The sequence below is a fragment of the Rhopilema esculentum genome, chromosome 10, assembly GCF_057945365.1.
Source record: "Rhopilema esculentum isolate cy_ngs chromosome 10, ASM5794536v1, whole genome shotgun sequence".
Classification (NCBI taxonomy): Eukaryota; Metazoa; Cnidaria; class Scyphozoa; order Rhizostomeae; family Rhizostomatidae; genus Rhopilema; species Rhopilema esculentum.
In genome coordinates, this window is record NC_142824.1 from 7,329,719 (window position 1) to 7,346,065 (window position 16,347).

Below are 16,347 nucleotides of genomic sequence, written 5' to 3' on the forward strand. Positions count from 1 at the left end.
ATTTGAAGAAAAGGGTGTGCCCAACCCTCATATGACCCTCTAAATATAAACATAGAATTATATCTGCTTAGGCTATAACTATGAAAATTGGTATTCTGACTAAAGAGATAGTGCAGGTTTCAATACGTGCTTTATAGTTAAGTTGCATTTCAGCGCTTTATATCATAATTTTTGCTTTAATATATTGCACCTGAATTTATGGACTGTCTATAAACAAAAATTCAGCACGCTCTCAGATGGATTGAAAATGTTGCATGCTAACGATGTGGGGCAGTTGTGTCCCATTTTCCCGCGCTTATGACTTTCACTATATCAATGGGCTTCACCTTTCCTACTTGTCACAATGGGTTTATCAACAAAAGCAATATCATTGCACAAATAAAAGCCTTGATTTCAAGCGTATAATATCATTCCCACGGCACTGAGACCCCAATTCCTCAAATGAGCAAATAACTAAGGCACACTTTAACCAAGAGGTATCAAACTGAATACAATGTAATTAAAATATCGAGTTTCACAGACTACTGCGATCGTAATTTTAGAACGCTTAAAAAGTTAGACTAATTATATCATAGATTATTCTCATATTTATCAATAGGAAACATTATAACACACATGCTATATATTTACCCATGCACAAAGCTAAGTTGGACACCCTTCGAAGGTGACTTCCCACGTGCCTTTTTGGCGGAAACTTTCGTGTCACTTTTCTCAGCATCCTTCAGCTTTCGTTGGATCTTTGGAAGGTCTTCTTTGTAAATTGTTCTGCCATAGTCTTTGGTTAATTCCTAGAATGCAAAGTGAAAAAAGTTAAAATTTTTACGTTTGGCTATACTGACAAGCTACCCTTCAGATGGACAATAGTCACATGAAAAATCGTGACACACCTGAAACTATTTGCACACCCACATCAGTGTTCGAACATGGCCTTTAGACATGTGTTATTGAAGCTAATATACACATATAGAATTACATATCAACATGCTCCCTTAATAATTTTTTCAAAAACTCAAAAGGCTAATAGACACATTTAAAAAGGACACAAAAATCCACACAAATACTGATCTAAATAACATTTTTCAAGACCCAAGTTGCCACAATTCTCGGCTACTTTCGAAAGATTGCTGTAAATAAACAGCTTTAAGAAGGGCTTTGCTCAAAAAATATTATAAAAGACCATTTTGCTTCTTCGCTGTATAAAAAAATCATTTTCGTGTCTCACTTCTCTTGTAAAATTATAATTTTAGACAAGATTATAATACAATGCTTGTTTCCAAAATATCTAAAATATAGATTATAATACAATCCTTGTTTCTATATTATCTTTTCGACCCATATTATATTTTATTTCGGAAAAATCCTTTTAAAATAAGTCTCTGAATTTGCGCCTGTTATTTGTTTTCAAACATTACCGGAAATAACACACTGCCGCAATACACTCGATCTTGTTTAAATAATTTACAGGTACCCAGCGAAGTCGGTTCTCTTTTTATTCGACATTTAAAATGTAAATAGTTGTAGGCGTTCTTTGTCTGCCGCTAAAACTATACGCTAAAAACAATCAATCAAAGTTTACCTAACATAGTTGCTTCATTTAATGAAAATTTTATAGTTTACACGAATGATAGGTCTCGATATATTTTGGATTATAATACCAGCTGCGATCTTTGAAATCAGCAAAATAGAATCTTAAGAAAACCGGTACCTACAATCTAAACATAACTGTTGAGAAAAACGCTTATACACAAACGCTTATACACAAACGCTTATACACAAAGTCTTAACTCATTCAAAGTCTTAACCAACTTTAACCCATCTGAATCGAATCAATCTATATGTCTATTTAATAGCAGAAATATCCACATTGAACAGGGGAATGGGTGAAAAATCTAAACAACATCTGCCAAGGATATTGCTTAAAAAGATCTAAATTCTACAAAGCAAATGAACACTACTTCTAAATTTTACTGACTCTTACAATTTGTTATGAACAAAAAAACTCTACAAGATTAAATGGCTACAAACAATTTCGAGTACAGCAAATAGCACATCTGACCTGCTCAATATCACTGTCAACAGGGTCCACATCAGACAAATCAGAATCGCTTGCTTCATCGTATGAATCGCCAAGATCAGCGACTGTGCTTGCCACATCACTTGCAGCAGAATCAATGCCACCCTCGGGTATGAATCTCCACTGGAAAACGGCATGATCTGCACCACCTGTGCTGATCACGTATGTACCATCACACGAGAACCGAACGTTCGTTACGTGAGCAGAATGTCCAACATACTTTCGAAATTTTCCTCCTGTAACAAAATATTTTCACATGCGATACTCTTATATATATATTCAACCTTGCAGAATTATCTATGGGGCCTATGAAGCACAATAACGCTCCTTGTAGGACAACATTCAAAGGTGCTACTTGCACCTTCCCTAAAAAAAATTCTTATTAGGCCTATACTATGACTTTCAAAGAACTATTGTTTCCTCATAAAACTTCGAAAGGAAGTTCCAGATTCTCTTATAGGTAAAACACTTAGTACATTTAAGACTAAAGCTAAACCTTGTCAACTAACAGAAGTATTTTTCAGCGAAACTTTAAGCTTGGACTTTCCAAAAATCTCCCGCCATCTGTTCACATACATTGTATTGAGGTTATAAAAAGCTTAGGTGTTGCAAAAAATATGTCTAAATCAAAGTACCTTTCTTGATGCAAGGAAATCGTACCAGCTTAACTTGTCCAAAATCATCTCCTGTAACTATAACCCCGTTTTGAAAATTAGCCTCCGCAGCATTCACATCTGTTGTGTCAGTAAATTTCTCCCAAATTCCATTCACCTCATCGCCTAGAACGCATGTCCAAGTTGACCAGTGAATCGAATCAAGCTCCTCCTTTTTCGTCACCCTTTTACCCACTAAAGAAACAGATGCACTTATTACTAAATTTCTGCTCATTAAACGAAAAGCACTATTTAACGCAAGGCCGTCAGAAGCGGGGCGGTGGGCTGGGGGCATTAAGCACCCCATTAATTGTCAAACTGTAGTATATTTCCTTTATAATGATGAAGTGAATAGGAAGCAATACTATAGGCAGCCCCCCCCCCCCCCAGTATGAATTTCGTTAAATGAAATTGCATAAACCAAAACAAAACTACAGGGCTACATTTTTTTCGAAATTAGATATTCTGTGTCAGAGGCACCAGTCTGAAGATATTGAGCAAAATGCAGAAGTGCAAATTGACTTTTGATCGGTATGCAAAGAAATAGTGCCGACGTTGCTTGCAGGGCAGTTAAGTATAAGTTAGTTTCCTGCGTAACATTAAATGACTTTTTTCAAAACGATTAATAAAATGAATGCCTTTAGTTTAGTCTTAAAATTGGCAATCAATAAATATACCAGGCATTCGGTAAAACAGTCGTTCGGCTGCCCCTGAATTTGTTTGAATGTATTTGCTGTCATCTGAGAAATCTAAATGAGTGATGTAACTAGAGCTTCCTTTACAGTTGCCAACTCTTTTGTACCGTTCGTTTACGGCATAAATGTCAACAAAGTTATCATTTGAGCCAACAGCCAAAAGCGAACCATCTGGGGAATATTTCATTTCATGAAGCACCTCCTTTCTGTCTTTGATGTGATACAATTCTGTTAAATCTCTGCAAAGAGACATCAAGTTTTATTCTTGTCTAATCTAATTTAAAAAATCTTAATCTCTTTATATAAATTACCATTGAATAAGAACCAGACAGTCGAAGACGTACGGAAGAAAAAAGGCCTTACTGTTTTACTGTTTACTAACTTTTCGATTGTGCGTCACGGCTATACTTGTACAGTTTTATTAGTTTATTAAAAGTATTTTTAAAATTTCAAGTGTTGGTTGTGTTGGAAATAAGAAGGGTACAAGCGATAGCAAGTAGCTAACTCCCCCTTTGTTGGAGGTGTCTTCTTACCATAATAATTGTATTAAAAACCCCTTTCCAAAACAGCTTGCATACATACATACATTATAAACGCAGATCAATAGCTGAATCTTTAAATTATTCAAGATGTTTTAGTATGAATTTATTCATCAGTATTTAAAAAAAGAATGGTGTACGTAGAACAGATGATTCCTGTACCTTCCCTTTAATACCCTGAAGGATCCATCCCCGTGTCCAATGGCAATTTGACTTCCATCAGGGCTGATAGCCGCTGACCGAATATTCAAATCAAACTGCCCACGAGCGATCAAGCTTCTACTAGCCATGTCCCATAAACTAAAAAGAGCAAGCAAGAATGCAAACTCAATTAAAAGTAAAACCAGTTTACACTTAGAAAGTAGGTAGACTACAACGAGATGTAATTAAGATTTGATTCATTAGCTTTAGTTTAGCCGCAGCCAATAGAAGAAACTCATAAACAAAAGACAGTCAATGGAAAATCAATTTATCTGTATCATTATATACTTAATCTCTTAGCAAAGCTCGCAGCAAACAACAATGTTATGTTTCCATCTCTGTCATAAACATTTTGGCTCATTTTATAACAGACAATTATCAAGCATCCACCCTTTAATTCTCACTGACTTGAAGTGTTTCCAATTTAACCTTGAGATGTTTCATAATCAAGCTTGATCAAAACAATTAAGTACAAGGCGCTCTGCTAGGGAACATTACCCTATCGCGATACAAATCTACCTAGTGACAAATCTTGCACAAAGCCCAGAAACAAATAAGATAAGATAAAATTTCTCAGGACATTAGGAATGGACGGCAGAATTGGAAGCCATATGTATTCAAGAAGAAAGCTTCCCAGAAACCTACCGAACAGATTTGTCATCGCTACCAGTAACAAACAGCTGTTTACGGGGATGACAAGCCAAAGCCCACAATTCCCCTTCGGCATGACCCTGTCGGAAGAAAAACATCCATTAAAAATCTACATTGTAACAAATTTAAAGTATTTTTATGAAGACTTCATCCACCCTGGGCTCACCCTAATCATGGATATAGGCTACGGTGGGATTGCAGCATATGAACCAGAAAAGGAGTGCTGCATCCAGTGCTATAAAACTTCCAGGAAATGACACCTTCGGGTAGCCTAAATCCCACAAAACTCTTTAGTTTAAAATCCAAGAACGCCACCTTTCTTGCAACGACAACTTTCGTATAAAATTTCCAGCCACAAATGCCACGAGTCTAAGCAATTTTCCTCTCTTATAGAGACATTTGCGTTTCCTTACCAGGCACAAATATCCAGAATGAGTGCATAAAAAAGAATGCAAAAAAGATTCGATGCAGGAACATTGCAAATATTATTGGAGAAAGCATACAATTGTTTCGCATTATTGAGATGAATACCAAAACACTGAAAAACAATATGTAGGACAGTGCACACAAAATTGTCAAGCTAGAAGATAAAAATAAAGTGGACACATAACAATATGTAGGAATGGCTTGGTCTCGTATTTATGGGTCATATACATGACTTTAGCGTGGAAAATTGAGCAAACAGTGTAGAGAATAACAACAAAGACCAAAAAAAAATTCCTCAATATACCTGTACAAGTGTAATGGGCTTGTCTTTGTCTGCAGCAGTTATCTCAAAAATTTCCCCTCCGTTTGTTCCAGCAAGGATTTTCTCTCCTCCCCAGCAAACACTCCTTACTGACAGACCTTAAAATTAGCACATTAATGTTAAAAAACATATCCTTTTCTATAAGCTATTCTTGAAGAAAATTTATCAAGAACTTTTGGCTGCAATCAATTCGGCAATCTATATTGTCACTGAGATTTCTGATGTTGCCAATGAAACGAAATCACGGCAAAACAAACATTGCACGTGTCATGAAAGGAACAATTCTTACAGCTAAAATGCATGCATTTAAACGAAAAAAAATATCACCAAATTTTTTAACAAAAAATGATAAATGATGAAGATTATAAACAATAAATGTTTATCAGCTATTACCTTTATATCCAATTGGATTGTTGGCCAGATCTACTTTTGTGATTGGCTTAAACTCTGTATCCCAAAGAATGACAGTTCCGTCTTTTGATCCCGTTGCATAGCCATCTGGACAGCTGTGCATGGTAAAAACACCTCCCTGCAATGACATTGAACCATCAGATCTTATCGAGTTCCCTCAAAAATTTATCAGGCTACCAAAACTGCTTGTAAACCAAATTCTTATTACGCTTGGTTTTATTCAAAACTTGCTGTTTTCTAAAACTCAGCAAGCTGCTTTATAGACAAATGAAGATTACCTACCGAATGTGCATTCGGGATCGTTCCGACCAAGTTATTATCTTGCCATTTGTAAATGTCACCACTTAATGTCCCAGAATACAGGACACCATTAGGTCCATACGATGTGCAAAGAATAGTTTGCAGCTCGCCAACCTTTCCGAAAATTCCTAGAGAAACAGAACAGAAGTATCAACATAGATATAATTGTAAACCAACAATCAATCGGGCTTAATCAACAATAGTTTAAAAACAAATGCACCACAAGCTTGCTGAATGTAGATGTGACATGAAAAATATATTGTCTTTGTAAGCTGCCTAAAGTTTCATAATGCTAAAGGACGCTCAATGTTTAGAATATCAACAAACTTTCAAATTGACACCCTTTTCATAGCAACAAAAAACAAATCTTGCTGCTTTTGATTCTGTTGTTATAATACCGTACTACATAAGTCTAGCAAATTTCATATAATATAGAAAGAAAAAGAAAACCTTTCTTTGATGTTAATGAGTTGCCACATAGCTTCCAAAATTTGATATGTTTCACCCCACAAGTAACTAGCTGATTATCTTGATAAGGGTTGAATTGGACATCAAATATCTTGGAGAGGCAGTAAAAGCATCGTTACATTGAGATACACTAAAGTATGTATTTATGAGCATAGCATACATCATTAATTAACTTAAATAACTATGACATTAGTTCAAATAACCGCATATGATATTATCTGGTCTTTCAATATTTATTAGACAAATGCAGCTGCTTAACGAGAAGTTAACTTCATTGTTAAATAGTTAAAATATTTGAAAAAGACATATAGCAGATCATCCTAAAAACCTCTCCCCTATTTTATGGTTCTTTAACATTTTTTCTAAAAAAACTTTAGCAGGTAGGTCAGGATTGTGTTCTTATAAAATAGAGGACAAAAGTCAATTGTCTTAAACAAAAGAAGGTGGCAGGGGCTGGATGGCCTAGATTGGGCTAGATATGTAGAATCTTGGATAAATGTCAGTCAGGACATACAATGCCTGCCAAAAGTACTTGGAACACCTAGCAATTTACGCTGCATTCGATATCTTTCATTCCTTTCATGAAAAAAATTGCTACTCCCCCCCTTCCCCTTAAAACAATGTTGATGATTTAGAGAAATATCAAAAAAGAAGCGCAAAAGAAAGTGCTTCCTAAAATCCTAACCCGTTTGATAGTAAACCAACATTGTTCTATAAGGGAGAGGGAGATGATTCATTTTGACCTTGGAAATTGATGTCAGTGTTCCAAGACTTTTGGCAGGCATTGTAGTTATTTAAAGCAAAGAAATTACAGATGCACAAAAGATCCACTATACCCGGTCATTATGTCCCCTAGTCGTTGCCACCACTTTTCCTTTCTTCCAATCCCAGACTGTTAGAAGTGCTTGATCTTCCAAACCAATTGATGCTACTTGCTATGGAAAGAATATTCAATAACATACTCATTTTTCACTTTAAAGAAGAGCATTTCAAAACCATGGGATAAAAAAGATCATTAAAAACATTAAGCAACCTTTTCCAACCTATAAATTCCATTGCATGCAGTGAATCCATGAAAGAAGAATCTTGTTTCTTTGGCTGTGTTTCTTTGATAAAGCACCTTGTTTCTAAGAACCTGTTCGCGACTAACAAATTTAGGGAGGTTTTTATTTAACAGAGCATTGTCTCTTGAACTTTATATTGCCACAGGAACAGGCCATGCAAAGAGAGGCGCTCAAGCTTGATCAAGCCTCGTCGCATGCCCTTAGAAAGTTCTAGAAGCTTGATTGATCGAGTACCTAGCCTGTTTATGCTGTCTAAAAACTTTATGCAAAAAACCAAATTTTGTTATTGATGATATCTAATGATGCACAATTAAGCACATTGAAATTTGAAGGTGCTCAATTTGTCAAGCACCTGTTTTTGCCTGCACAAAGCCTGCACAGAAATTCCCTATTATCAAGCACTAGTGACCAAATTTATTTACAAAATACACCTTAAGATAAGAGCCTAATGTCAAAAGCTCTAATCCTGTAATCTTCAAACCATATGTCCTCTAATTAAATTTTGAAATATTTTGATGTGGCATCCATAAAAGGAAATCAAATAATATTGGTTAGATTGTTTTAATTACATAACATAACACTTCAATTATGAAGCTTTTCTAAGAAATTATATATGCAGCTCCAGAGAAACTTCAACACAACTTGTTAGTAGATTGACTGACAACTGAATAACCAACTAACAACTACTAAAATCCAAACAACAGGCTTTTCATATATATACTATAATAAAAAAATTACAAAAATTACAAATGATAAGGCAATTCAAAAATGCCAATCTTTGGCTTCAAATATAAACTAACAAAAAAGACACATTTTTCGACTGCATTATTTGCCCAAGTTTTGCATAAAAATGAGTCTAACAGTTTTAGCATATATCGTCATTTTATGTCACATAAAAATGAACTTGTGCCATTTCTGAAATGTTGCTTATTAGTGGGTGGCGTTCATGAGAGAGAGAGAGATAGGCGTTGGGGGGATGATGTTAATTTGAGATGTGACATTTATTAGAAAAAATATGGTATACCCCTTTAAAAAAAGGTCAAAAAATTCATAATTCTTGAAAAGCAGGTTATTCTTTGGAGGGATTTACTGTACCTGCTATAGTAATATCACCAATCATAAATGATTTACATATCTACAAATCATCAAAACCTACAAAGACTAAACATTAAATATGAAATTCACTTTAGCTATTCATCACAAAAGGCAAGAACAATTTACCGTGCCAACTGAATTAAAAGTAAGACAAGATATTCCTCTCTGGTGAGCATCTTTCAGGATAGAAACAGTTTCACAAGTAACTGAATCCCAAACACAAATATATGGATCTTTTCCAACCTGCCCAGTTGCAACAAGAGTCCCTTCTGGATGCAAAGCTAAGCTAAAAAGATGATGAAATGATTTTATTAAGGTTTATACAACATACAAGCAGACATATCAGACTTCCTGGAAAAAGCTTTAGACTTCCTGGAAAAAGCTTTGTACTTCTTGAAGAAGCTCAACTGTTAAACAGCAATAATTAAGACATTGCAAATGTTAATTTGTTTTTATTCTTTTTGATATGATTTCAGTAGTTGCCAGAAATCACTCTCAACAACTTATTCACTAAATTCAGCCAGGGCAAAACATACTCGGTAAATGAAGGCAAGAAATACAATGGCCAACACAAAAACATTTTCTGTTCCATATGCCCCATTTTAATCAAGGAAGGCAGATCAGAACTGCTCTTGCATGATATTTTTATTTTGGGATTGCTCTTCTAAATTGACAATGAGAGAAAAATTGCTCCCCTGGATTTACCATCCATTCTTTTGGTGTTATTACTCTATACAAAAATCTATACCAAAAATGTTAATTCTCTTATTAGAATTAGGCAAATGCCCTTGGACCATGATAACTTTAATTGATGCACATCTAGTAGAGGCCAAATGAAAATTCAAGAAAATGGTTCACAAAACCTATAAACAATATCTTGGCCACACAAAGACAAAACAGTTGCTGGATGAAGGCCAAAACATTAGAAGCAAGAAAATGTTTATTCTCTTATTAGAATTAGGCAAATGGCCTTCGACCATGATAACTTTAATTGATGCACATCTAGTAGAGGCCAAATGAAAATTCAAGAAAATGGTTCACAAAACCTATAAACAATGTCTTGGCCACATAAAGACAAAACAGTTGCTAGATGAAGGTCAAAACATTAGGAGCAAGAAGAAATTTCACTTGAAATCACAATTATGTTGGATGAGCAGAAATATGATGTAAACATTTTTTGCTTGTCTAATGTTTCTGCAATGCTATTTGAAGACTCTCGAGCAGAAGTTGAATATCAAAGGCTATTCTGTAATAATTTTCTATTTGTAATAAAAACTTGAACAAATTAAATAAGCACAAGTCTAGCTTAGAAACAGATGCCTTTAATAATAGTTTTGGCTGATAAGGTAGAGTAAGCTAAAACATCTGTGCAACATAATTATGCTTAGCCCTGTCACATCTGCCACACCAACTTCATCAGGTGTTTTAATCAGATAAGACAATTTCTTGGTTTAAGTTTGTCATTTCTAATCATCAGTTACATAGAAATGGTGGAGAAATCTATTGAAAAAATCCTTTAAGTAAAACTGCATCTGATGGAAATATAGTATGTTGGTTCAAATTTTTACTCCTTCTTGTTTACACTTTGAGAATTTTGACAAAGAGGATTTTGACACCCTATTTCAATGCAAAGAACTACAGCAAAGCCAGGGTGGAATCCATGTGAAGCTTGCGCTGGACATACAGCAATAAACAATAGACAACTGTTACATGGATTCATGGTTACAAGCTACATGGATTCCACACTGGCAACAGGGCTGGAAACAAGGATAAAGTCATCAAACTTGATCAAATTAACTGCCAAAGAAATATTGCACATAGGGCTTTGCATAAGAAATCCATGGGTGTGGCATCACAGAATCATGGAAAATGATACTTGCTTATAAATAGTACAACTGATCAGCCAATCCTAAGCCTTTTTAGCACGACAAAATATCATACTGATTCAATTTATACATAATAAACTTTTCTCCTAATCATGTTTTTCTTTGTAACTCAAGAAAATATTAGTTGTTCACACTTGAAAAGCTACATGTATTTAATGGTATCTACTGTACTTTCCTTATTACATATGTGGTTCTACAAGGCTGAAAAGACATTACCACCAAATGATTCCACTATTTTCAGTATGCCAGCCACCCTCACACCTCTTGGCGGTTTTGGGTAAAATTTTGTTTTAATCAATACACCATACTGATGAAACCGGTCATTCTTCTCCCACAATTGAAAAAAGATGTCTCTGATATCCTCTTGGGTTTTGTAAACTTTTGGTCGCAGCATAAGTCATCCAGAGTGAAACTATAATTTCGTAACATTTATAAACTAGCACATTGGGTTTGAAAGTGAAACAAATATTTTGCTTCAATAGACATTAAATGAATAAACTTATTGCCAAAAAATATTTTTAGTTTGGTACCTGATAATGTCGTCTGTATGACCCAAGAAAAATCTCTGTCTCCTTTCTTTCGGACTGTAGACAACGCCAACACCAGCAACAAAGTACACCACATCGTTACTTTGGGTGTAAAAGAGATTGTTGCGGCATTGGTGGCCACGATAGCCATAAACCCATTCAAGGCGAAGCTGGCACGCAGGAGCTGTCTTATCGACCATGACCAAATCAAGATTTTAGTCAGAGCATTCAGGACGGTCTGCAACCTCTTCCTTCCCGCTTTCAAACAGCCTCCTTGAAAAAGGCGAGTGTAACCTGCCTCGCTACCATGTTACCAACAAACAATGCATTTTTAACAAGGGAAACGCCCATTTTTCAATATCCTTGAAGATACAGGTGTTAAAAATGAGATATTGTTACGGAATAGCAATAAAGTAATATGTTTAGAAGATTTGCATCTTATTTTGCTCGAAAAAGACTGAAATGGAACAGGAAAGAATTGTATCTGGTCATTAAAGCCTCTAGCCAGCAGTTATAGGCTTAAAATCTTAGAAAAATTGAATGTGAAAATTCATCGAAGGATTTACACGTCCATTTAATAATTTATAACAGGTGAGCGGTAAATGTAGAGCTGGGAAAATTTTGCAAAGTGTGAAAAACATTTCTCTGAATCATTGTTGAAGCTGGCGATTTGTCATTAGTAATTCAAAAATACTAAATAAAAGTAACAATTTATTTTATCAAAAATTAGTTTCTTCATAAAGTCCTTTCTTTAGATACCTCATGTCCATCCAGCCAGGATTAGGCTAAATTGGAAAGAAAAATGCAAACATCTACATACTATTATAAATTATTTATTCACTGTACAACCAGTATTCGTTCACTGCTTTGCAGAGAGCTGTGAAAAGCTCAGCAAAACAAATTTTTGATGATTTCGAAATACATGCTCATATAGACTAGAATTATAAATAAAACGAAAAAGAAGAATTTTTTCGGAGGTGAGGATCTTTTGCTTTGATCTTTTTTATTAATTGTAACAATATACGGAAAAGCCGCAACTTCAATTAGCTTTGCTTTATCAAATGCAAGTGTAAAGTTGAACTACAAAAGGGAACGGGGGATGTGTCCCCACAGTTCTCGGCAGAATCACACATTCAATTCAACTAAATCACTTTTTGGAAAGACGCTGTTCTAAATCTGATGGAAAAATGCTGGAAAGGGGCGATAGTAACTAAAAGCTCGTAATATGATCCTATGATGCAGCTTGGAACAGGGACGCTGGAATGCTTCAGTAAAAGAGCATTTCAAAAAAAGTTCCCAGCTTCCATTAACTATTTTGTAGCTGCTATTCAATTTTCAATGTTCTGTTAGCATCTTGAAAATGGTCAACCTTCAGTCAAAATAATTTGCTTACAAGTTTCGAGAAATCTCGTCATGAATAAGGCACTACAGCTAAAATTTCTTATAAATCTCTTTAATACTTACAAAAGGCCGACGTCGTGGGTACTTTCATGAAAAGGGCACTTTGCCCCATTGCCCTTCCTTTGCCCCCTTGCCCCCCCTCTCCAGCACCCCCTCTCCAGCATCCTCTCTCCAGCATCCTCTCTCCAGCATCCTCTCTCCAGCACCCCTGGCTAGGAAATCTTGTTTGTTTAGCAAAAAACCATTCGTAAAATTACTATGTTAGGTCACAAAACAGCTTTACCCTCATTGTCGATTTCTGACTTTTGGTTAACCCTCATTGGTGAAGATTATCTTCCACCCTTTCAATTATTCGTTTTTCGATAATTTTCTTCGAAAAGGATCATTCTTTTAAAACTCAATGCTTATGGTAAAAAAAACCGTAAATACTTACAACTACAACAAATGAGCAACGAAATTGCATCACCTTTTCGTAGTTCAATATAAGGGCCTTCCGGAACGAGAGTTTGAGAGCAGGAAAATATAACTGCTTACCAAACTGTGTAATACAGCGAAACGCATTTAAAAGTGAAGGGGCAAAAATGTTAACATTGTGAAGACTGCCAACATGGTTAGAGGCAAGAAAACAGTACCGTCCGATGTCCGAACGAAATTCATATTGCGAGGGGAGCTTTTCATTTTATTGCTTCACATTCATTGCACTGTTATAAAGGAAATATAGCACGGCTTGACAATTACTGGGAGGCTGTAGCCTCCCATGGAACCCCTCCCCTTTTCTTAAAAAAATGCTAGAAATGTGGTATTCTGAAAAATGCTCATTTTTCTACTAAAGGCCAGAAACTGTATCTAAAGTAGAATTTGTCTGTATGGAAGTCCGAGGCAATATTTTCACGCTTTGTTTTATCATGATATTCTATTGCTGTATCAATTCTAAGTTCTATTATGATCAAATTTTTTGAAATCGAAGAACTACCTCAACAAACAAGAAAAAATTCAGCAATCATTTTGTAAAATCCGTTTGTAAAAATTATCTGGAATAAAGTGCTTCTCATTAAAACAAACCTAAAGTTTCAAACTGGGCTGATCTTAACAGTTTTTGATAGAATTTAACATTACGTCTAGAAAGCAGATACCTCTCAAAAGTGTCCTCTACGCAAAACAGGATATTATGCTTTGCCCTCATTTGAATATCCCTCTATCACAAATCATTGGTTTACATTATTATCATTAGTATTCTGCTCTTTTTTGGCAGGACAGGATCAAAGATAAAACTGGGCTTTGAAAATTTCTTGACGGCACTTTAAAAGAATAAATCTACCGACTATTGTGTTTTTCGCATTCTCAAACATTTGCTTCTTAGCGGTTTCCATGCACTAATCAGCTGAAATGCCCTCTTTCTGTAACCTCTTTTTGGAAGTATTTCCGTTAACAAATGAACTTGTGATCCAGGTTTAGACCATAGAAAATCTCTGTCACACCAATTTATTCTGGATCGGGTTTCTCGATTCAAATCCTAAGCCAAGCACGCATTCAAAAGACTTTACAATGGTTTATTGTTAGCAATCATTTTTGAAAAGCTGTTACTCATAAAGTGCAACGCATAACTTAGAAAATGCTTCAGTTTCTTTGATTGATATCCAATATTGTAGTCTCTTTATATCTTCTGTATATCATATCTCTTAAATAGTAAAGGCATAGTAACGAAATCTAGGCTAAGGGCATATTTAAGCGAAAATTTAGTACAATAGCTAATAGAATGGTAAACTGTATACATAACTCCGTTTGCCTAAGAATGTTTACTTTGCTCTGTAGAAAAGAAGGGCATTCTATGTTAAAAAGTTAGTATGTTAAAAAGCCCTGTCTTTTATCTTTAGATGATTTACCAAGATGTCATTTTGACTGGGACGTCAAGATTAAGAAATGAACTTTCCAGATAACGCTACATGAATCATTTAGTAGTAATAAGGACTAGCACCTAGCACCGTCATTTATCTTTTTAAATATCTTGTGGAAATTGATATCTTCATAATGCTGAATATTGGATATTCGCGGACAGAGCAAATTCAGAAAGAGAACTAAGGCAGCTTTACACAGGGCCCGTCGGAACCGTTCCAAAGAGAACTGCTAGCCGTACCGAAATTTCACGCGTAAACGCAGCCTAAGCTGTCTGGTTGTCATATTTTCAATAGTGCCTACGTTGCGCCTTGGTGACCGTAAATTCACTTATTCAAGCTCTCTGGAATGTATGAGATGAGGTAATTGGGGTTACTCTCAGTGTCCCTTTGAAACAAAATATCGTGCTGTTTCTCATGTAATGTACGAAAGGAGGTTACTGGTGTTAGTTGCTTCTGTGGTGTTTCCTCAGACAGAAAGTTTCCTTGAATTTAAGAAAATGAAAGCAACGACAAAAGGCTTAGCTTTTCCATAAATGGAACAGAAACATTGAAAATTGATTAAGTAATTGAAATATGATGCTTTATTTCCGCATAAATTTCTTTCTAATAAATCCATTTGATGGCAACGATTCACTAAAATATGCTGATGCTGGTAACCACAATCTGGAAGGTTAATTCCATGTTCTATTGTACACTGAACCCGCTATTTGAGAATATATCTTAAAGCAACCCAATGTTAAATACCATGTGTTGAGTTATGCATGCCTCCAGGTGAATGATCCCTGCTCGCTAAAAGAAGTATTAAAGATGTTCTCAAATTTTACCAAAAAAATTCAGAGAAGGTAGAGTCTTGAATTTCGGCACTTCTACGTACGAGGTGCGACTCTATTTAAATCTAACTGTTTTGCAGTGATAAAGTTTCCTTAAATGTGCAGTGATAAAGTTTCCTTAAAATTAGTCATGATCCGACATGTTATCCTGTCGGAAAATCGTAAGCATGAGCCCCCCTCCCAAATGAAGGCCTCGAACAAACGCCCCCCTCAAATAATAGTCCCCCTTGAATAAGCGTCCATCCTAGATTTGAAGTAATTGAATAAGCGCCCCCCTCGAATAAGCGTCCATCCCTCGAATAAGCGCCCATCCTTCAACCTTCAGAAACGGGCGCTTGCTCGAATTTTCAACGAAAACATTATTGGAAGGCAATTCAATAAAAAAGATTCATGAAAAACACAATTTAAACCCAAATTTACTTTTTAAATAAGCGCTCCTCTCGAATAAGTGCTCACCCTGGAGCCTCAAAAATTAGATAAGCGCCTGGGCGCTTATTCGAGGCATTACGGTACAGGTGTTTCTTATATTTTCCTTCGCTATCTATAATCTCCTTCGCAGTTTAGATTTGCCCTCGCAGTAGTACGAATACCTTAAGGATTTAACAAAAATAGACTTCGGCAAAGTCGCTGTTACCCAGGTCAACTAGTTCTTGATCAACTAGTTTTTGTTGGTCAACTAGTTCTTGGTTCTTGGGGACGGCTTCTTATAAAACATAATGCGCGCATGGCTTTGTCAGTGCCCTTATAATACGGTCGCAGTCATAGAGTACTTCCCTGTAGGCTGAACAGTAGTTCATTGTATATTCCTGGGCTTGGCAATGTCTTGCATCCTATATTTATGACGATAATCTTATCCATGGTCACTAAGGTTTAAGGAACATGCCATGTGCAATGAGCATTATTAAAGAA

The 16,347-nt window shown here is 35.6% G+C and overlaps 1 protein-coding gene across 1 annotated transcript in view; it reads right to left on the reverse strand.

The window, feature by feature from the left end:
• Positions 1-11,600, reverse strand: part of LOC135694420 (echinoderm microtubule-associated protein-like 6) — a 28,381-nt gene extending 16,781 nt beyond the window's left edge. Inside the window, exons 1-13 of the mRNA XM_065213165.2 lie at positions 11,316-11,600; positions 9,026-9,185; positions 7,577-7,675; positions 6,723-6,831; positions 6,255-6,400; positions 5,955-6,090; positions 5,544-5,659; positions 4,808-4,893; positions 4,124-4,261; positions 3,405-3,661; positions 2,710-2,922; positions 2,057-2,310; positions 631-788 (exon numbers count right to left, since the gene is read on the reverse strand). Coding sequence (XP_065069237.2) covers positions 631-788; positions 2,057-2,310; positions 2,710-2,922; positions 3,405-3,661; positions 4,124-4,261; positions 4,808-4,893; positions 5,544-5,659; positions 5,955-6,090; positions 6,255-6,400; positions 6,723-6,831; positions 7,577-7,675; positions 9,026-9,185; positions 11,316-11,512 — 2,069 coding nt within the window. The 5' untranslated portion in view covers positions 11,513-11,600. The remainder of the gene's footprint in view (positions 1-630; positions 789-2,056; positions 2,311-2,709; positions 2,923-3,404; positions 3,662-4,123; positions 4,262-4,807; positions 4,894-5,543; positions 5,660-5,954; positions 6,091-6,254; positions 6,401-6,722; positions 6,832-7,576; positions 7,676-9,025; positions 9,186-11,315) is intronic.
• Positions 11,601-16,347: the final 4,747 nt, after the last annotated feature.